This window comes from Periophthalmus magnuspinnatus, chromosome 23 (genome assembly GCF_009829125.3).
Source record: "Periophthalmus magnuspinnatus isolate fPerMag1 chromosome 23, fPerMag1.2.pri, whole genome shotgun sequence".
Lineage (NCBI taxonomy): Eukaryota > Metazoa > Chordata > Actinopteri > Gobiiformes > Gobiidae > Periophthalmus > Periophthalmus magnuspinnatus.
The window spans coordinates 422678-444126 of NC_047148.1; the positions used below are offsets into that span (position 1 = coordinate 422678).

General features: G+C 42.5%; 1 protein-coding gene across 1 annotated transcript; it reads right to left on the reverse strand.

Moving 5' to 3' along the window:
- Positions 1 to 857: 857 nt before the first annotated feature.
- On the reverse strand, positions 858 to 7819 carry LOC117391729 (AN1-type zinc finger protein 5-like). The gene is made up of 5 exons (XM_033989626.2): positions 7479 to 7819; positions 5606 to 5767; positions 5243 to 5363; positions 4606 to 4805; positions 858 to 2925 (listed from the first exon to the last, which is right to left on the reverse strand). The coding sequence occupies exons 2-5, from the start codon at positions 5736 to 5738 to the stop codon at positions 2777 to 2779; spliced, it is 603 nt and encodes a 200-aa protein (XP_033845517.1). The 5' UTR covers positions 5739 to 5767; positions 7479 to 7819; the 3' UTR covers positions 858 to 2776.
- Positions 7820 to 21449: the final 13630 nt, after the last annotated feature.

The window sequence follows — 21449 nt, forward strand, 5'->3', positions numbered from 1 at the left end:
ACACACCTCCAGGAGAACTTCTCCCTAATCCCAGGGGAGGCTGAGGACATGGACTCCGAGTGGGCCATGTTCTCCACCTCTATTGTCAATGCGGCCGCACGTAGCTGTGGTCGTAAGGTCTGCGGTGCTTGTTGCGGTGGCACTCCCTGAACCTGGTGGTGGACACCGGAAGTAAGGGATGCCGTCAAGCTGAAGAAGGAGTCCTATCGAGCCTTGTTGGCTCGTCGGACTCCTGAGACAGCTGATGAGTACTGGCAGGCCAAGCGTGCCGCGGCTCGTGTGTGTTATGGCAGTTGCAGAGGCAAAAACTCAAGAGTTGCGAGGAGTTCGGGGAGGCCATGGAGGAGGACTATCGGACGGCCTCAAAGAAATTCTGGCAAACCGTCCAACGCCTGAGGAGGGGGAAGCAGTGCTTCACCAACACTGTTTACACTGCGGGTGGAGAGCTGCTGACCTCGACTGGGGATGTTGTCGGGTGGTGGAAGGAATACTTTGAGGATCTCCTCAATCCCACTGTCACGTCTTCCGAGGAGGAAGCAGAGACTGGGGACCCAGAGGCGGACTCGTCCATCACCCTGGCTGAAGTCACCGAGGTGGTTGGCAGACAAGCTCCTTGGTGGCAAGGCTCTGGGGGTGGACGAGATCCGTCCCGAGTACCTCAAGTCTCTGGATGTTGTGGGACTGTCTTGCCTGACACGTCTCTGCAACACTGCAGACATTGCATTGCGAGGTGGACGAGTCGCTCTCCTCACACATTCGTGCTCAGGCCCTAATAAACACATAGCCAGGAGTGGGATTGACCCCATGCTGAAGTCGTCATGGAGAAGTTTACCTCAAGATAGAAGACAAAGCATCTTAAAATCAATTATGCAATCATTTAATGATAGGATTGCATGGTCTCAAAAACACATTTCGGTGCAGTGCTCTGCATGCATCAAAACATTAATAACTAAAACATTTTCAAGAACAAAATGAATGACACCCATCATGTGAACAGCGGTGAACATAATTTAATGACAAGTTAGTTTATTTTTAATGGAAAAATTGCACAACTTTTATAAATAAGATTAATACAAACTAAAGGGAAAAAGAAAAAAAAAAAAACAGTGTACATATCCAAACATCCAGTGACCTCCTGTCTTGCAACCACAAGGTATTAACCACATGTATCTATCAGCAACTCTACAAAAACTATTCAACTAACAATACAAACATGGGATTCATCTGTAATGTCAGTGCAACTGGAGACAAATGGATAGACCAACATTAGTGAGACACTCAAATGTGTACCCAATTATACTATGTAACTTTTTTAAAACAAACTGTTCTTCATTAGGGTTCAAACTTAGAGTTATGTTAAAAAGTGCCCTATGTAAGGTTACTAGTGGAGAATACACAGCACCTTGTTACTGCCTTTCCAGAAATTCCACTGTACAGCATTAAAATCCATGAAGACAAATTGTGGAGCTCAAGAATGACCGCACAACCCTTGGTTTCTCATTTTTATCTTAAACTTCCTGAAAAAAAAAAAAAAGTACATTAAAACGTTTGAAAGCTTGGTTAGGGTAAATGAGCTAATGATCCCCAGACCTATTATTTTATTTAACTGTTTCTGATGTTAAATTGTGATCTCCATTGGCAACAAAGTTACACAGTTCAACTTTAAATATTAAACAAAATCTGCTTGATGGTAGCTTAAAATGAGGGCAAAAGGTAATATTAAGATTCAGAAAGATTAAGATTCTTCACTTTGTTTTGAAATAATGCTAGCTGTTGAAAGTTTAACCGCCTAGCACCTGGTGTCCTCATATGTGGACAACACATTTTGGGTTGTCTAGGCCACAATGCAAATTTTTCAAAGTAGAACAGCTTACAAGAACAGCAACAATGCAAAAATGTTCAATTTAGAAAATTTAAGAGTTTAGAATGTTCAGATTTTTATTTTTGGAAAGGTATGCGTCTCCCTGCACCTGTCAGCAGCACCTCACATGAGACACATTGTTCCAAGAGGAACAATTGTTGTTTCTAATTTTGTTTTTACATTCAAGACAAATGTTGGTGTGTTCAGGCACTTAAAACATTTGAATAATGATTTGCAAAAACTATTATCAAAATGATTAAAACGTCTACATATGAGGACATTCGTTTTACATCACTTTTCTCAGAAACTACATAATGTAAAAAGTTAATTCTTTGTTTTTACACTCATCAGGTCCCAATCAGCCTAAATAACACAGAGAAATAAATAAATCATGTCATGCAAGAGCTCGGGTCTTAGAAGGTTAAGCAGTGAAAACCCAGTGGGATGTGCAGTAATAGTGGTCCAACTAAAGTGTGCTAGTCTCTCATCTCATCCTCAGCCTGTGTGGTTATCTGTGTGTACAGTTCCAGGACATGAGCAGGCCACACAGGGGCAGATACAAGTCCACTTTGCTTCTGTAGCCAGCAGAGAGCAAGTGGTAACAGCACCACAGGGCAATAATTAATTAATACAAACATTTGCAACGGACAAAATGTGAGCCTCATTCAAAAATTGTCCAAGACTGTTTTGAGGCCAACTTACAATAGGCAACAATTACAAATGGGGTTTTCTAAATACCCAGCTATCATGCCTAGAGCGCCCCACAATCTGCTGGGCCCTTGGGTTTACTATAAAACCAACACAAAAAAATTAAACCACAGATCTACTTAAAATTGAGTCCATTTAAACAATATTTGTGCCTCGAAATGATTCTGTATAAGGTTGAAGAGTGGGTCAAGAACAGAGGGGTAGAGTTCATATTCTCTGGATTTTGTCTGCCACCACCACAGGGTTCTCTTTGCGAATCTTCTCAGCCGCCTCTGTCCTGTAATCGTATGAGCAGTGGTGTTTGTCTGAGTACCGGTGCAGTCCACAGAACTGCTGTCCACAGCGACAGTCGAACCCTGGACACAAGAGGGATGTGTAGCATCAGATCATAATCCTGTGGCCACACAATAGAGTAATTTACAAAAGACTAGGGGTGGGATGAGACAGAATTTTCACGAGACAAGCCATGAGATGGGGTCCAAGAGATAAGATTTATTTATTGAATTAAAAATCATGTGACCACTGCATTGATCCAATTTTGAATTATAGTTTGTTTTATATATTGTGTTGTAACAGTATTTTTGCGTCGATAAAAATTAAGTAATTTTCATTATGCTTTTAACAAAACTATTTAAAACACCGGTTTTGCAGTGTAAATTCCCATATGCATAGGCAGCATATTGTACTAAATATACAATATGTGTATTCTCTGCCACTCGTACTGCTGCTACTCTGTTGACCTTATTCCACCCCCTCCACTTTTACTTGTAAATGCTACTAAATCACTTTCTTTGTGGCAGCACTTTTGGTTAAGCAAGAATCCCATTAATTTCAATGGAAATATTGAGAAGATTTTGCAGCTAAAATCTGATATAAAGTAGGTAAATTTGTGTAAAATGTTCAATGTTCAGGTGCAGCAACAAGTCAACAATCCAGAGATTCTCTGGAAGTTTTAAAATGGCTTTGTTGTCCATATAGAACTTACTTGCGGTCAAGATCGGCAGCCTCATACAAAACAATATAACCCGATTGATGATGACAATGCCCATGGCAATTTCCGGAATAAGGTGCATAAATATCTCTTTGTGGATCTTTTTCACAGAATCTTTAAGTGTGGGAAGCATTGCATGTACCGCTCTGCTCGAAGGTGAATTACATCACATCATGGATTTAGCGATTTGGAGTGAGATCCAGAGTAAACTAGTTAGCTTGTTTTTTATGCTTTAGTTATCCGATTAACTGTTAATATCTAATGTTAACATACCAGACACATATTCAGTTTGTTGTCTATGCTTCATGTAGCTGAATAAATGCGTTATGTATGCAACAGTTGATTAAACATGTTACAGTTCCCTTGTTTGACCAATAGATGGCACTGGTGTGTTTCTAATAGCTGTAAGAAAATGTACTTGTTTTCTTTTACACATTCCATATTTAATTTCCCCCTAATTTATAAGTCCATAAAGATGATATTTTTTTAAATTTGGAACAATATTATAAGTGTTTAGTTTATCATAAGTAGTTTTTGCAACCTTAAACTAGACTTGTCAGCTTTTTTACACTAATGCAAAGTCTTACCCGACAGAGGATTATTTAAGAAACAATTGAAAAGCACAATATAAAGTGTATATTTTTTCCATGTGTTCATATGCAATTTTGTTAATGAGCCAGTGCTTATGTTATATTTTATGTGTTTGATAGTTCTACGGTATGAACTGTGATGAAGAAGTAAGACCACAGTAAACATCAGTGAAAAGAACTCTCGTGTCTCTCATGTTTGTGGACAAGCCGGCATATGTTACATTAGTGTAATATCTTGCATTAACATACCAGGAACGTATTCAGTTCATTGTCTATGTGTTACGTTAGCGTGCCATATTGCTATTCAGCCTGTTGTTCTCTATTTTATTGTTATTATAATAACTTGCCTTTAAAAAATATTTAATACTTACTAAAAAAATGTGCATATAGGCCCATCAATAATATATATTTTTTTAAAGCAAACGTTCACATGCTAGCGGTTTCCTGGTGAATACCTGTCAGGCCCAGCTTTTTGCGGCAAATGAAGCAGCGGTTCTTCTTGGGTTTGAGTGGGGGGGCTGTGGGGTCCTCCCGAATTGCTTGGGGAAGCTGTGTCTCATCAGGGGAGAGGAGCACATCTGAAATACTGGGCTCCTCACACCGTAGGCTCATCTCTGTCATCTGCTGTGTGACCGCGCTGGGCTCTGACATGCTACTGTGGATGAGACATAGACAGAGTCATCCTGAAAGTCACTACACATGTGCTCACTATGCATGTTTAAAACTTGAATCCAATATGAGTCCCCTTTCAACAAGATCTTTACATTCATTCTAATTGCACAACTTCATTTGAGGTTATTGGAATCTTCCAGATCCACAAAACACATCTGGAGAATTTGGATGATGCTCTGTGCCATGCTGCGTGTAGGGCAGTCTGATGAGGCTTAGGGGGAAAATCAACTGTTAGGGCAAGAAACCGTCAAGCAAATATCAGACATGGACTTGGACCTTAACTACATTAGTATTCAACTCTTGAATAGACAAAAGGTTCAATAAATTTGTGGTTCTGGTTCCTTGCAAAAACATATCTACATTTTGGGTCACACACTACTGCCCACTATTAAAAAAATGATGTCAGATGTCCTATTTTACCTGAAGATGTTTGCCTTGGCAGCACTCTCAGCTGCCTCCTCAGCTGCAGCCACAGCTGCTGCAGCTGCAGAGTTCAGGGTCTCCTCTAACCTCTGCATCGCAGACATCTCTGAAGTGGTTCCTGAGACACACAACACAATCTGCAATCTGTTCTGTTTAAAAACAAGATCATAGATGTGCAATGATAACTATGATTTTGACATATTAACATCAGCATTATTTACAGTTGACAGGTTTAACTTTATCTTTTACTATGAATCACACCTTGACAACTGAGGGATCACACAAACTTCAGTGCGAATGGGCAAGACGATTGGAGTTGCAGGAGGGTGTCCACAGGAGGCAGACAAGAGCAAAGCATACCTGTGGAGTTCTGCCTGGACAGATGCTCCTTGTGACACACAGAACACATGCCGTTGGTCCTGGGGTTGCCATAGAAACCGCAGCCAGTAGCACACAGCATGGGGACTGGGCTATGATTGGTTTCTTGTGCCATAGCGACGCCTTCACCTGAGAACAGACACACTGAGGAGGCTGTTAAGTCAAACCAATGACAGTGAAATCTGGTTTACACACATTGTAAATGGTTGAAGCAAAACCATATTCAGTTCATTACAAATGGGTAGTCCACAATACATCATGATAGCTCTTGCAATACCCAAGTTGAAACAACGCAAAACTTCATCTGAGATTTTAGTCCTAAATTTTTTATTCATTTTTTGACCCAAGACTAGTAAATTAAAGCAAAGCAACACATTTGAAAATGTAACATACTGTATAAACTAGTATACACAAAATATGACAATACTATTCATAAGAGGAGTGATACTTTAAAATGCAAGTAGCAATAGTGTGTTCAACTACAGTATTTATTTTTTAAATAAATATTCTTCACAAAGACAAGCATGTGTGAGTTGTTTTGTGAAAGCCAATGAAAACCAGACGCCCTGGTTCTACAAAATATGCTGAAACAGATCTGTGTTTTGTTTCATACACACATGAGAAATCCTTTATTATTAATCTGTCTAAATCTGTAAAGTTCAAAATGTTCTGTTCCACCTTGTGATGTCATGAAGTGGTAGTTTAAGTCAACAGCTCCCTTTTACTGAGCCTAGTGAAGGTGTATGGGGTTTAAAAAGCACAGTGGAGCATTTCCGGTATGACCACATTAAATCACAAGCTGAAACTCATGTTTTCTGTTAGAGAAGAAAAACTCAGCCTAAATATGCAGAATTTGTGCGTTAAACATGTTTGAATGAAACAAAACACCACTCCAGGTAAGTTTTTAATGTAGAAATAACTTTGTAACAGATCAGAAAATTGTGTAATATGGGCACTTTAAAGCAGTCATATAGCAGTCTGCCTACCAGGAGAAAAAGGCTAATGTGCATCTGATTTAGGGTATATAAACTACCCAGCTAATCACGTGATGAACATTTTTATCACGAAACGACAAACTCCAATAACAAGGGTCATACCAATAACTAAAATTCGCAATAAGCTAGGTGAAAGTTCGTACACTTGAAATTACTGAAAAAAATAGTCTCAAAATGAAATCAACTCTGCTGCTCTACAATCCCAGACTTAACTCGCTCTGCAAATCCACTGAGTCATGCTAACAGGCTAATGGCTACAGCTAGCGAGTTTCTCTCAAATTAACTCAAATAGAGACGGGCCATTTAAAAAGCGTGTCATTAAGAGCCGCGAGTTCATATTTTAACATACTAACGTTATAGTTGTAAACGTTTCAACAAAATATTTAACGTCTACGTGTGGCTGTATTTAACTATACTCTGAAAGCCCACGCTAGCATGTTAGCATGTTAGCCATATTTAAAAGTCAGGCAGCTTTCTTTGTCTTCTTTAAAAAAATATGTAGTAAAATGTTAAATATATTAAAAACAGATACATCAAGCATACGTTGAAATTTGTTTTTACTGTGTAACTAGCTTTGACAATTAGTGCTAGATAGTTTTTATTTTTTAAATACTAGCTCATTTTTTTCTACTGAATTTCCCTTTCGGCAAAAAACTTCTAATCTAATGAAGTGTTCTGTGTGATGAAATACAACATCTTAACTTTTCTTCTGTGTGGTTTACAGTTCGTAAACAAAGGGACACGCGTGGACAGGAACTGCTGACCCACTGAATTCTGTGGATCTAATTTACCCTCAGACAGTTATAAGGCGATTTAAAGTGTAAATGTTTAAAGCAGTGATCTCTCTCTCAGTAACTCACCTTTTGTCTATAGACTGCGCCGCTGATGGAGACGCAACTTAAAAACACTAAGTTAAAAACACAGTGAAGCACCACCAGCTGGATCAGACTAGGGCCGTCTAGATGCTCCTCCCGGACTGTGGTTCGGGGTCACCGAGGATGACTAGGTTCACGGTGAGCCCGCAGCTGGACTCTCTCGGGAGGGACAGAGCCGGGGATGAGCGGTGGGTTGTGCGGTTTGTGCTGGCTCCACCGGATCTATTTTGCTAAACGTCTTCGTGTTACTTTACTACTACTTCTTCTTCTTCTTGTTTTACGGCGGTTGGCAACCATTGTATAGGAGCATTACCGCCACCTACTGTTCCGGAGTATGGGACAGAATAGGCTCACAATCTGATGCGAAATGAAATGAAATAAAATAATCTATTTCAAGATCCTATAATAAACACCGGTCTCCTTTAAAAAGGCTACCACTGCTCCTAGTTGGCCCTTACTACCACAGCTCAGAACACTCCTCAGTGAAAATGCTTGATGTCCCTGTTTTCCCAGGCTCTCCTTCAGTGATTCCCGTTCTACATTGTAGCCCCTACACCAGGGGTCGGCAACTTCGCTTGGCTTCGGGCCAATTTTTTTCAGCGCCCACAGGTGGCGGGCCTATGGAAGCCCGTTTCCGCCATGAAAAAAAAAATATAAAAGCCCCACAGAAAGTCGAAATTGCGAGTTTTAAACTCGTAATTAGTAGTTTTAAATTCGTAATTAGGAGTTTTAAAACTCCTAATTATGAGTTTAAAACTCGTAATTAGGACTTTTAAAACGACTAATTATGAGTTTAAAACTCGTAATTAGGACTTTTAAAACTACTAATTATGAGTGTAAAACTCGTAATTAGGACTTTTAAAAGTATGAATTATGAGTTTATAACTCGTAATTTTGGGAATGTAACATTTACAAAAAGTGAACCTTATCAATTTTGATTAAATGAATTTGGTATTTTAATAATTTCCTCAATAAACCAGCGGGGTTGTGACCAGCTGGCACTCTGCTCAGACCAGGAAAACGAGCGCTCACAGACACAGAGCACAGCTCATGAGTGGTCAGAACAGCACTCAGGGCCCACTGATTTGTTCAAGACGCCAGAAACTTTACTGGAGCTTAATTTATTCATTTTTTAAAAGTATGTAGGTGATAAACATAACAGTCCTCCTCCTGTCTCCTCTGCTCTGTACACTCAGTTGCAGTGTGCTACAAGCTCAATTAAGACTTTAAAAGTTCTAATTACGAGTTTTAAACTCATAATTAGTAGTTTTAAAACTCATAATTACGAGTTTTAAACTCATAATTAGTAGTTTTAAAAGTCCTAATTACGAGTTTTAAACTCATAATTAGTAGTTTTAAAACTCATAATTACGAGTTTTAAACTCATAATTAGTAGTTTTAAAAGTCCTAATTACGAGTTTTAAACTCCTAATTACGAGTTTAAAACTAATAATTACGAGTTTAAAAGTCGTAATTACGAGTTTAAAACTACTAATTACGAGTTTAAAACTCGTAATTTCGACTTTCTGTGGGGCTTTTATTTTTTTTTCCATGGCGGAAACGGGCTTCCATACGGGCCAGATGGTAAAGGTATTGGCTTATATATATTTATAAATACATAAATACGAATTACATCCATTTTAACTCACCTAAAACAGCCAATTAAAAAATCCTTGGGCAAAAGCTTTTGCTCCTTTTATTGTGGTTTTGGTAAGAATTATGCCTTTGTTGAACATGGTAATATGGATACTAAAGGCGCACAGTATCGGGTAGAGCTATGAAAAACTTTTCACTTTAAGTTTTCACCTCATTTATTCAGGTCTTTGTCTCATGATATTAATTGAAACTAATACTTTTGTGGTTAAAATGTTAAACAAGGATAAAATCTTTCTAAGACGGTTACTTGAACCAGGAAGCTGCGTAATTATTGCTTATCGTCAAATCTCTCCATCAAAATTCTTTTCTCACGCTGTCTTCTTGTGACCATCACTGCGATTTAGCTCTGCCTCGAAGGTTAAACTACGACAGGCTTTTAGTCGTGCGTAATTCCGCACTAACGGCTTCCTTACTCCGCATTTGGTGCCGTAATGACCTGCACCTTTACGCACGACTGTGGGAGAGCTGTAGGACTTGGATGATGCCAAGTGCAGCAAGGATCGTGAAGTGGATTTATGTTGTGTCAAACATGAGCAAAGGTCGGGAACAATAAAACCTGACATGTGGACAAAAAGCAAGTCCCCACCCCGGTTAAAAGAAATCTTCAAACTGAGTATTTTGACAGTTTTGTGATTAAGTGATTTATTTTAATAAAATAGGGAATTTTGAATAACTAACCACAGAAGTGCAGGAAGGCTATAGTGTAACTGGTGCACATTCCTTGAGCTGCGCGCAGTCTGCACACTTGCCTCACCAGATGTCCAAAAACAGCCACGATTTTGACTGGTGAAGGTGTATGTACACACCAGTTCATTGTTTGCTTTTAATGTTGTGTTACGTGCACATCATGGGCAGAGGAATGCCCGTAGCAGTGCCCACATAACTTGGTATTTGTCGTAACGGTGGGTGTAGCGGACCAAAGGATGCAGACTCGGGGAATATTTACAGTATTTATTAAAGAAATGACAAATGGTGCAGTTCGAGGGTTGATCCGGCGGTGAGCAGGAGGTGAGGCACGGGCCAGGATCCAGGAGCGGAACGTGGAGCGCAGCGGAGATGACGATGCGGGCAGCACCAGGGCAGGACGCAGAGTGCTAACCAGGGTCCGGGGTCGCGGAATGCAGAGATAAAACAGACAGTACCAGGGCTGGGAAGCAGGGTGGAAGCAGGGTCGGAGCTGAGCCGGGAACGCTGGAGCTGAGACGGTCCAGCAAGCTGGGTGGAGACGCACATACGATCCGGCACCGAACGGGATGAGGCTGAAACGAAGATGAACCGGCACTGAACAGGGTGTAGAAACGCAGATGATCTCGCCCTGAGTGTCTGGTCCTGGCTCCTCTTATACACAGCAGGTGGTGGTGATTGCGCTGATGAGCTGCAGGTGCGCGCAGGAGGAGCCAGGAGCTCAGCCCAGCTCAGCAGGTGAGGGAGGGAAGGAGCAGGACAGGAGGAAAATCGTGGAGCAGACGGAGCGGATCATGACAGTATTAAAGAATCAATGCCGGGAAAAAGTCCAAAATCCTCTGGCGGGCCAAAAAAAATTGGCAAAGGGCCAACATTTTCCCGCGGGCCAGACGTTGCCGACCACTGCCCTACACCTTAAAAATACATGCTCCACTGTCTCTTCCTCTTCTTGACACACCTCACAGCCCAGTCCCGTGCTTCCCTATCATGTGTAATGTCCCGTTAAGCGCACAATGTCTCAGCCTCAGTCTTGTGATCACCATTTCATCCCTCCTGCACCCCCCTTGCACACTGAGCCCTGTCACCTCTTTTTTAATTTGATACAGATGTCTGCCCTTTACTCCAGTATCCCAATGCCTCTGCCACTCTTTAGTGATCTGTCTCCAGATCAGACTCTTTGCCTCCAATTTGCTGCTCTTGACAGTCATCTCAATACTCATTTTGCTTAGGGATCCTTTAGCCAGTTTATCTACTTTTTCATTTCCTCCAATACCTACGTGAGCAGGCACTCATAAAAACTTAACAAGACATCTACGATGATTAAGTCTGGTTATACACGTCAATATATCAAACAATATGTCTGGTCTAGTATTTGACTGAAGAGACTGAATACTAGAAAGAACTGAATAGGAGTAAGAGCACACTAGCACCTGTTTCACCTTCGCCATCTCTACCCACTTTAGTCCCACCAACACAGCAACCATCTCCACAGTGTAAACTCCCAGGGCATCTGAGGTCCGCCTGTTAATCCCAATGTTTTTGGAAGGGACAGCTACTCCAAAGCCTGTCACATCTGTATCTGGGTTTTTTGTTCCATCTGTGAATATTTGGGTAAAGCTATTGTACCACTCCTGAATGTGAAAGTGAAATGCTGCAACCACATCAACTTTCCCTTTTGTCTCCCTCTTCAGGCCAAGAAGGCACCAATCAACAACTGGGGAGACCAGTAACCAGGGAGGCACAGCAGGAAACACTAGAGCAGGGCATATGTTTAAAATCAAAGACACAACACTCCTTAGCCACAAGGTTTCCCACCTTTCCAAAATGATCCCTCTGACATTTTCTGTATTCCCAGCAGTCTAAAAGCACTTCCTTGGTAGGGTGAGATTCACCATGACTCCTGAGATGAATCCAGTAGTTAGCAGATATTTGCTTCCTCCTCAGGTCAAGAGGCATCTCCCCCATCTCAACTTGCAGAGCATTAACAGGAGAGGTTTTAAAAGCCCCACAGCACACTCTCAAAGCTTGTGCCTGGAGTACATCCAATCGTTTCAACACCGAGGAAGCAGCTGATCCATACACCACACATCCATAGTCAAACACAGATTTTATGAGGGTTCGATAAAGTCTTCTTAACGCTGAGCAACTAGCTCCCCACCTCACCTCACCTTTTACATTTAGTTTCAGTTTTGTCAATGTGGGCCTTCCACGTCAGATGTGAGTCAAATACAACCCCTAAAAATTTAAATGAGCTGACTCTCTCAATTTCCTCATTGTACAGCTTAAGTTTAAGGCCTCACTTACTTTCCTCTTGGTAAAGAACATCAGCTTTGTCTTTTCTACTTAAAATCTGAATCCCCAATTGAAACCCCACTCAACCACAACATTTATGGACCTTACTAACAATGTGCTCGATACACCTGCCTCTCTTCCACAGCGCGCCATCATCTACAAAGAGTGACCTGCCAATCCCCTCAGGAACTGCAGTGAACACATCGTTAATCATAATAACAAAAAGCAACGGACTAATTGCACTGCCTTGCGGTGTCCCATTGTCCACTGTGTACTGACTCGAAAAAGTTGTTCCTATTCGAACCTGGATTTTCCTACCAAAGAGGAAGTCTTTGATCCAGTTGAAGGCCCTGGCACCTATTTCCAGCTTATGAAGTTTAATTAACAGGCCCTCCCTCCTTCATACACTTTCTCAGTGTCAAAGAAGACAGCTAGAACTGATTCCTTATTTACCTGGGCTTTTCTAATGACATTTTCAAGCCGTACAACTGCATCTGTTGTGTTTCTTGCCTTCGTGAAACCACTTTGAAATTTGGCTAGCATTCTTTGTTTCTCCAAATCAAAAGTCAATCTTACAGTTATCATTCGCTCTATAAGTTTACACAGGTTTGAAGTGAGGGCAATAGGTCTATAACTAGCTGGTTTGGAAGGATCTTTTCCTGGCTTTCTTATTAGGACTATAACTGCCTCCTTCCAATTGGTGGGGAGTTCCCCCTGGATCCATATTCGATTGATGAGACATAGCAGCTTTTTGAGACCCTCCCTACCAAGATTCTTCAACACTGAGTAGCAGATTTCATCTTTCCCAGGAGCAGTTGCCTTTGTTGTCCTTAGTGCCCTCTTCATTTCCTCCACAGCAAATAAAGAGTCCAAATTATGACCTGAGGTAGACTTCCTCTTTAGTGCTTCTAGATTTTGTGCTTTGGTCTGCTCTAATCTTGCTTTTGCCATCTCTGATAAATTGTCAGAACTGTGGACCGCTGCAAAACTTTTAGCAATAATCTCAGCCTTTTGTTGGTCTGACACTGCCGCTCCCTCCACTGAAGTTAAAACAGGGTAGTCCCACTCCTGTCTGTCTCCACCCATCTTCTTAACCATTCCCCACACGTCACCCACTGGTGTAGTTCTCCCTATTTTTGAACAGAAAGTTCTCCAGCTCCCTCGCTTCGCCTGTTTAACTGTCCTTTTGACCAGCGCCTCAGCCCTCCGGAATTGTATTAGGTTTTGCATATTTAGCGTCTTTTTAAGCAGTCTAAAGGCTTTATTATGATCCTTTATTGCCTGTTGGCATTCACTTGTCCAGCAAGGAACCAATACTCTACAAGGTTTATTTTTACTCACGGGGATAGAGGACCGAGCTGCTTCTAACATCGCCTCAGTTAGCTGATTATTCATAAGGTCTATGCTATTAGATTCATCTATGCAACCCATAGATTCTTCACAAAGCCTCTGAAACTTTTCCCAGTCTGCCCTGCGAAAGATCCATTTACTAGTCCTGTTACTGTGTGTTACATGTACCTTGTCCCCGACTGAACAAAAGACGGGGTAGTGGTCACTCCCAAGAGTAGTATCTGTTCTGACGGTCCACTGGCTTACTCCTGCAAGAACATTAGACATTAAAGTCAAATCCAATATGGACTCTGTGCCATTTACAACATTATACCAAGTTCCCCTTCCATCATTCATACATACAAGCTCACACTCACCCATTAAATCCTCAATCACACTGCCATTGGTGTCTGTATGCAGGCCCTCCCACACTGTGCTATGGGCATTGAAATCTCCAGACCATATAACGATCTTGGCCTTCAACACTAAGAAGATGTTGTAGCTGTAATCTGAGACATGGGTTATAAAAATTAATTATCCCTGTTGGTTCATTTCCGTTCCAAATTTCCACTGCAATATATTCCAAGTTATCGCCTTTCCCTAATAGTCTGTATGGGATATCTTGCTTAACAAATGTAGCACAGCCCCCGCCACCTCCATGATCTCTGTCCTTCCTTATGCCATAATAACCATAACTCACAAAATCCAATCAGGGCTTGAACCATGTTTCCTGTACACAAATAACATCAGGCTTAACAGTTAGTTCTTTGATGAAATGCTTAAATTCCTGGCCATTGGCCAGTAAACTTCTAGCGTTCCACTGAAGGAGGAAAACCATGACTGGGAGAATAAACATCATGTTTCCTGACTCGACTGATGATTAAGGTTATCCCTCAACTCTTCCCATGTCAGTCCTCCAAGTCCCAAATGATTAACTGCTGCCTTTATGATCAACTGCATTTTTTCATTTTTTCATTGCACACCAGCTGTGGTATTTATTGCACCAGCAATGAAAGTAACCAATGCCTTTTTATCAATCACAAGAACATTAGGGTTCATCTGGGGTACCCTCTGGGCCTCAGCCTCCCTCTGATCCCTTACCATGCTGTTCATCCCAGTTTCTCTGGTAACCTTCACTGCCTCTGCATATGAAATTTTCCTCTCCACTCTCACTTTTTGAATATTTTTCTCTCGCTTCATCATCTCACATCCAGCATATGCCATGCTATGTGCTCCATCACAACTGCAGCACTTTGGTTGGACCCCTGTTCCACACTTGCCATACTCATGATCCCCCCCACAGCGCGCACACCTTCTCTTATCTTTACAGTTTTTCGCCACGTGTCCAAACCTTTGGCAGTTATAGCACCTCAATGGTTTTGGGACATACGCTCTCACTGGGAAACAAATAAATCCAAGAAATACTTTTTTAGGAAGGATTTCTTCCTCAAAATGCATCAGGATACTTTCACTATCTACTTTCACTCCTTCTCTTGTGGCCTTCATCCTCTCTAAGCAGGTAATCTTGGCTCCTTTCATCTTGTTTTTAAGATCATCCATTTTTACAACAGCAGGTACTCCCGTGATAACTCCCTAGCATCCGCTAGCTCTTTGGGCACCCACTTTTCCCACACTATCCACTTTAAGCTTTCCCAGCTGTTTTAGATCCAGCGCTTTTTTAAGCTGCCTTTCATTGGCACAGTGCACCAGAAGATTTCCATCTGCAAGAACTTTTGCCAATATGATACCACCCAGCTTGCTGCTCAAGTCAGTGGTCAAAATAAACGGGCTAAGCTTCTTAACACTAGCCTGGTTTTTCCCATTGAATCTCAAAATTACAATCATACGGTCTATTTTCTGTCTCGGTTATAGTAGGAAGGTCAGCTTCACTATCACTAGTGTTATTTCTAACTCGCTTGCAATTCTTTGCAAGCCTGTTGTCCTCCCCCTGCTCACTTTGCTCCATGCTAACATCATCATCCTCCCCCAACTCTAGGAGATCTGCCCAACTGCCAACCTCAGACCCACTCACGGAACAGTTCTGTTCAACCGCCGACAACGAAGGGTGATCAATCAGTTTTGAATTTCCCACACTTTTCTGACCAGCCGATGACGCCGCCATCCTCTCCGTTCTCCCGTGTTACTTTATGGCGGTTGGCAACCATCTTAAAGGAGCATTACCGCCACCTACTGCTTGAAGAATGCATGTACCGAATTTCATGACTATGACAAAGTTGACATTGGGACGTCTCCCATTGATGCTATGTATTGACTTTTGCAGGGGGCGCTGTCACGCCATTTTTTCATGCCGAATGATGCAACACATAAAAAATATTTTTTTCGCCAGACCTGAATTTTGAGCAAAATTTGGTGAGTTTTTGAATATGTTCAGGGGGTCAAATTCCTGCTCAAAGAGCAGAAGAAGAAGAAGAAATAGTAATAATAATAATATTTTTAGCAAAAACAATATATCCAATAACATTACAATGACATATTGTCATATAACGGGTGTGTGTAGCGGACCAAGGAATGCAGACTCGGGGCAGATTTACAGTATTTATTGTAAAAATGGAACAAAGTACGAACAGCGGGTGATCTGGAGGTGAGCAGGTGAGCAGGAACACAGGCAACACAGGGACCGGGGACATGTAGGGACCACAGGACGACAGGCAGACCAGACGGGCGTAGGGCAGAGCGGGCAGGAGACATCCAGGGCCGGAGCACGACAGGAACACAGGGATGACAGGAACGCAGGTACGACAGGAACAAGTGAGGACGACAAACACAGCACAGACAGGTGTGGTGATTAGCCAGATGGAGAGCAGGTGCGCGCGGGAGGAGCCGAGAGCTCCACCCAGCTCCAGGTACAGGCAGGTGAGGGAGGGGGAAGAGCACACAGGGAGGAAAACCAGGAGCGGACAGTGCGGATCATGACACATATTATATGCTTTTTGAACGCTCTCGACTTTCCCCATGTCACCGTGGGGTCAATGGCGAATGACGGGCACTGACGCGCCCATCATTCGCCATGACGTCAGGGTCCGCCATTGACCTCCCATTGACTTCCATTCATTTTAGCAGTAATAAGTATGGCCCATGGGGGCTTGGATAGGGCTCGATGCCAGGAGTGTGTTTGGGGACATGAGCGCTTCGCGCTGACATGCTAGCAAGAACAAATATGCATGCCTACGGCATGGGTTGCTAGGATACAGGAGTCTGTGTACGGTGCAACGGGACCACGACGCGCGCTTCGCAACTTCGTGAAAACAGTCTGCAACGATGAATGCATAGCCGTGCCTCAATCGCCAAAATGGCCTTAGGATCACGATTGGAAGTGTGCGTTGAAGGGCAGTTACGTAATTTCTGGCGCGACAAGGGCTGTCCCATTTCAATGCACCCTACTGAATGGCCGTGTCCCAATTCGCCCACCTGGCCTTAGAATCACCATTGGAAGGGCGGTTCGAAGGACAGTTACGTAATTTCCGGCGTGACAAGGGCTGTCCCATTTCAACGCACCCTACTGAATGCGCCCGACAAACCTGCTCTTCCCTTTCCACCGTTTCCATGGAGATCGGACGTAACCGAAGCGTGCATCCGTGCACACTTCACGCACTTCTATATCCCATCATGCACCGCGACTACGCAAGAAACAGAAGAAAATGGAGTCCACTGCGCAATACACGTTCAAATGTTCGTACTGGTTTACCTCATCTACAACAGAGCAACATGAAACTGTTAAATCTGAATAAAGATCTGTACAGTGTGTTTGATGATTAAAAAGGAGTTACATGGAATAAAGGAATGTGCAGTTATTGCTAGACAATAAGAGACATTATTATCATTAGAAATTATTATTGCAATAAGAATAATGTAAGAATGTTTGTTTCTATTGTGTCAAAGACCAAGAGACTGAAACATAAAGTCAGAAGAGTTTAATGAGTTGCACACAGGTAATGTGAACAATGAAGCAACGGACTGAGAAAAGGACAGAAGAGAGTCCTGAGACGTGCACAAAATCTTCATGTGTTCCGGTACATTCCATACATCTGCGCCCCCTGGTGGGCATGTGTCATTTACCTTCGTGTTCGTAAATCAAGATACTAGTTTGATGTAGCGCTGCACTGCTAGAAAATACTTTACAATAATAAGATGAAAAGAACTGGCACAGCATAGAAGGGAAACAGCGCCCTCTACTGTTATTAAAGTGGTGTAGCCACTGGCCAAAATATCGAATGTTAAACTGCAATATCCCACTATATGTACAACTAATCAGTGTCTCTGGTTTATAGACTATGAATGTGAAAATGATATTGTTACCTCTGTCTCTGTTATTACGTTTTCACAAGGTTTATTTTGTTTAAGTTATGAAGTAGCTACAATTGAGAAAAAAATCACCTTGAAACTTATATTTACCTATTGACATTCAATCTAAACAGAAAGAAACGGCTGTGACGACGACATCTTGACTTTTCTTCTATTAAATAATAAATCATTAAAAATAATGTACATAATGTACGTATCGTACATTCAAAGACAGCGGTGGAAGTGCGGTCCGTGGTGTGGGCCTGTCCCACTTCAGCAAGATGGAGACTACACTGAGGAGGGCAGATTCTCGACCGGAACCTTAAAACTACACTTTGAAGAGTACTTCGAAGGGACCCTTCAAAAGGTGCATTTGGTGAATTGAGACACGGCCTAAGGCCATTTTGGCAAATTGGGACACGGCCCTTGTCTCGCAGCAGCCGCTCACGTGACCAAAGTGTCGAAGTGTTGGTCCCTCCCCCTACTGCTTCGCTCTGCGTGTCAATCGCTTCAGTGTATCGAAGCAAATGTTCCACTCTGCGATTGGTTCAGAGCTTCAGAGTGTTCAGCGCACTTTGTGTTTTGACAAGCGCTAAACTGCTACAGTATATAAGATGCAGCAATAGTTCTTAAAAATGTTGGGTAGTGAGGAGTATTGTGTGACATTAATGATGATTTTGGTGACTTCTGGCGACTTTTCGGATTTGAATGATGGCGGCGCTCACAGACGCAGCGGCCCGGAGCTCCTACTTTTATGGGATGCTCCAAACGCAATTTTGTTGTTCTTCTGTGACAATGACTACAAATAAATTGAATTGAATTGAATTGAATTGTTCCATTTTTGATGGCATCTACAAGTGGAAAAAAGTGATTCATGGTTTGGGATCACTTTGATCTAATTCCACCTAAGAAGGTAACATCCATCCATCCATTTTCTTCCGCTTATCCGGGGCCGGGTCGCGGGGGCAGCAGTCTAAGCAGGGACTCCCAAACTTCCCTCACCCCAGACACGTCCTCCAGCTCCTCCGGTGGGACCCCAAGGCGTTCCCAGGCCAACCGAGAGACATAGTCCCTCCAGCGTGTCCTGGGTCTTCCCCGGGGCCTCCTCCCGGTGGGACATGCCCAGGACACCTCCCTAGGGAGGCGTCCAGGAGGCATCCTGAGCAGATGCCCGAGCCACCTCAGCTGGTTCCTCTCAGCGTGTAGGAGCAGCTGCTCTACTCCGAGCTCCTCCCGTGTGACCGAGCTCCTCACCCTAGGAGAGGGTGAGGAGCTCGCAGAGTAGCCGGGTGCGCCCGGCTACTCTGCGGAGGAAACCCATTTCGGCCGCTTGTATCCGCGATCTTGTCCTTTCGGTCATTACCCAGAGCTCATGATCATAGGTCAGCTCCTTCTTCACTACAACGGACCGATACAGCGACCGCATCACTGCAGACGCTGCACCGATCCGCCTGTCAATCTCACGCTCCATCCTTCCCTCACTCGTGAACAAGACCCCGAGATACTTGAACTCCTCCACTTGAGGCAGAGACCTTTTTCCGGTCGAGAACCATGGCCTCGGATTTGGAGGAGCTGATTCTCATCCCAGCCGCTTCACACTCGGCTGCAAACCGCCCCAGGTAACCTATTTTCTTGTTTTATTGTTGTTGTTTTTGATGTTGTTAGGTACGGTGTATGCTCTGCACACAAGTATTGTCTTACCCTAACAATACTTCATCATCATCATCATCATCATCATGCTGAGACACCTGCGTGCCAGGCACAATCCTGACCAGAGCCAGCAGTCCACCACAGGCCCTGGCCACAGGGGCCATTATCCTGACAATAAGTTATATATTTATTTCAATTATATTCCCATAATTTATGTGACTGTTTTTTGTTTTTTTTATATAAAGGCTACATATTAAGTAAGTATAGCCTTCTCATGTGAACACACTTCTTTTACAGTGTCCAAAAAGAAGATGTTAGATGAGGCCATTGTTGACATGATTATTAAAGATGGCCAACCGTTTTCTATGGCTGAAGGGGAGGGGTTCACCAACCTGATGAAAATATTGGATCCTCTGTACAAAGGTCCATGCCACAAAACTGTAAAAACAATGGTGGAAGAACACTACCAACAAAACAAAAAAGAAGGCCGAAGAAGATTTAAAGAAAGCTTCTGCTGTCAGTTCGACAGCAGACATGTGGACGTCCAGAAATACGGATGCATACCTGGGTGTGACCTGTCATTATCTTTCTGATGATCTTGAATTATCAACTGTACTTTTAGGGGTACAGTACTTTCCCGTGACCCACACAGCAGCTTATATTGTAGAAGTAGCATCGACAATGATGGCCGAGTGGGGAATAGCAGATAAAGTGTGTGCCATGGTTACTGATGGGGCCTGCAACACTGTGGAAAGTGTTAATCATTTATCAATTCTAAATATTCATTGTTTTGCTCACTTGTTGTATCTTGTTGTAAAAAAAAAATCTATTTCCCAAAGTCCGACCTGGATACAATGTGCAGCAAAGCTCGAAAAATTGTTGGCCACTTTAAATCAAGCTGTACAGCAAAGGAGAAGCTATCACTCAATCCAACATGGGCATGCCACAGGTAAAGGTGGTCCAGGAGGTAGAAACCAGGTGGAATAGCACCTTTTCCATGTTTCAAAGGATGTATGAGCAGAGGGAACCACTAGACCCTGCCCTTGTATCTCTGACATCAACAACCACCTTAACATCATTTAGCGCTGAGGATTATGATACAATAAACCAGTGCTTAAAGGTGTTGAGGCCATTCAACAAAAGAATAGTGGAGCTGTCTGGGGAGACCAGAATATCGGGGTCTAAAATCATACCCATTACAAAAATGTTCACTCATGTAATTACTGTTGAGTGTACCCAAATGCATGATGGTGTTGGAGCTACACTAGCCATCCACCTAAAAAATAATCTAAAAGAGAAAATGAGTAGCTTGGTCACCTCCCTGTCGTTGGCATCTATACTGGATCCACATTCCAAAGAAGTTGCATTTTGCAGCCCATCCAATGCACAGGCTGCTGTTGAGAGACACGGGAATATGCCAGCATGATTGAACTCAGGACTCAGGGTGAAGTTCAACCACAGCCTTCTCCTTCTCTTCGATGGTGCACAGGCCAGGCAGGCCTCTTGGCACGTTGCACGATCTTACCAGACTGTGACGAGCATCCTTGTTGTCTCTTGCTCCGATTGCTGACACATAGTTTGTTAGTTTAACCAGGGTGACCAGTCATAAGTCAGTACATGGCTATCAATAAGTCATTGCTCCGCTTAGTTATTTGATTAGATTTATAGATAGATGTAGAATATGTTGTACATGTCCTGAACATATATCTGCGTCTCACAGCTGTAATTAAGTCCTCATCTTCTCATGAGCACTAATACAATAATTATTAGTTATTTTTCCCAACAGAATCACATAAAATACAATATCCTAATCTGTGGAGACTGGCTCAAAAATATATTTGTATACCGGCATCCTCTGTTCCATTTGAGATAATTTTTTTCCAAAGCTGGTGAGTTAGTGAGCCAAAGAAGATGTAGACTAAAGCCTTCAACTGTGGAAAAAACTTCTATTTCTTAATAAAAACATGTGATATATAAATTGTTGTACTTCTTTTTTAAATGTTCAAAATAGAATATATACTATTTATGACTTCTAATAAAATA

Bases quoted from the DNA above. Each gene is read 5' to 3' on its own strand.
- LOC117391729 (XM_033989626.2), bottom strand. From the start codon at position 5,738: ATGGCACAAGAAACCAATCATAGCCCAGTCCCCATGCTGTGTGCTACT. The intron at 4,806-5,242 runs GTAAAATAGGAC...TCTCATCCACAG, and splicing joins GCCAAGGCAAACATCTTCAG to TAGCATGTCAGAGCCCAGCG. The intron at 2,926-4,605 runs GTATTCACCAGG...TCTTGTGTCCAG, and splicing joins CAAAAAGCTGGGCCTGACAG to GGTTCGACTGTCGCTGTGGA.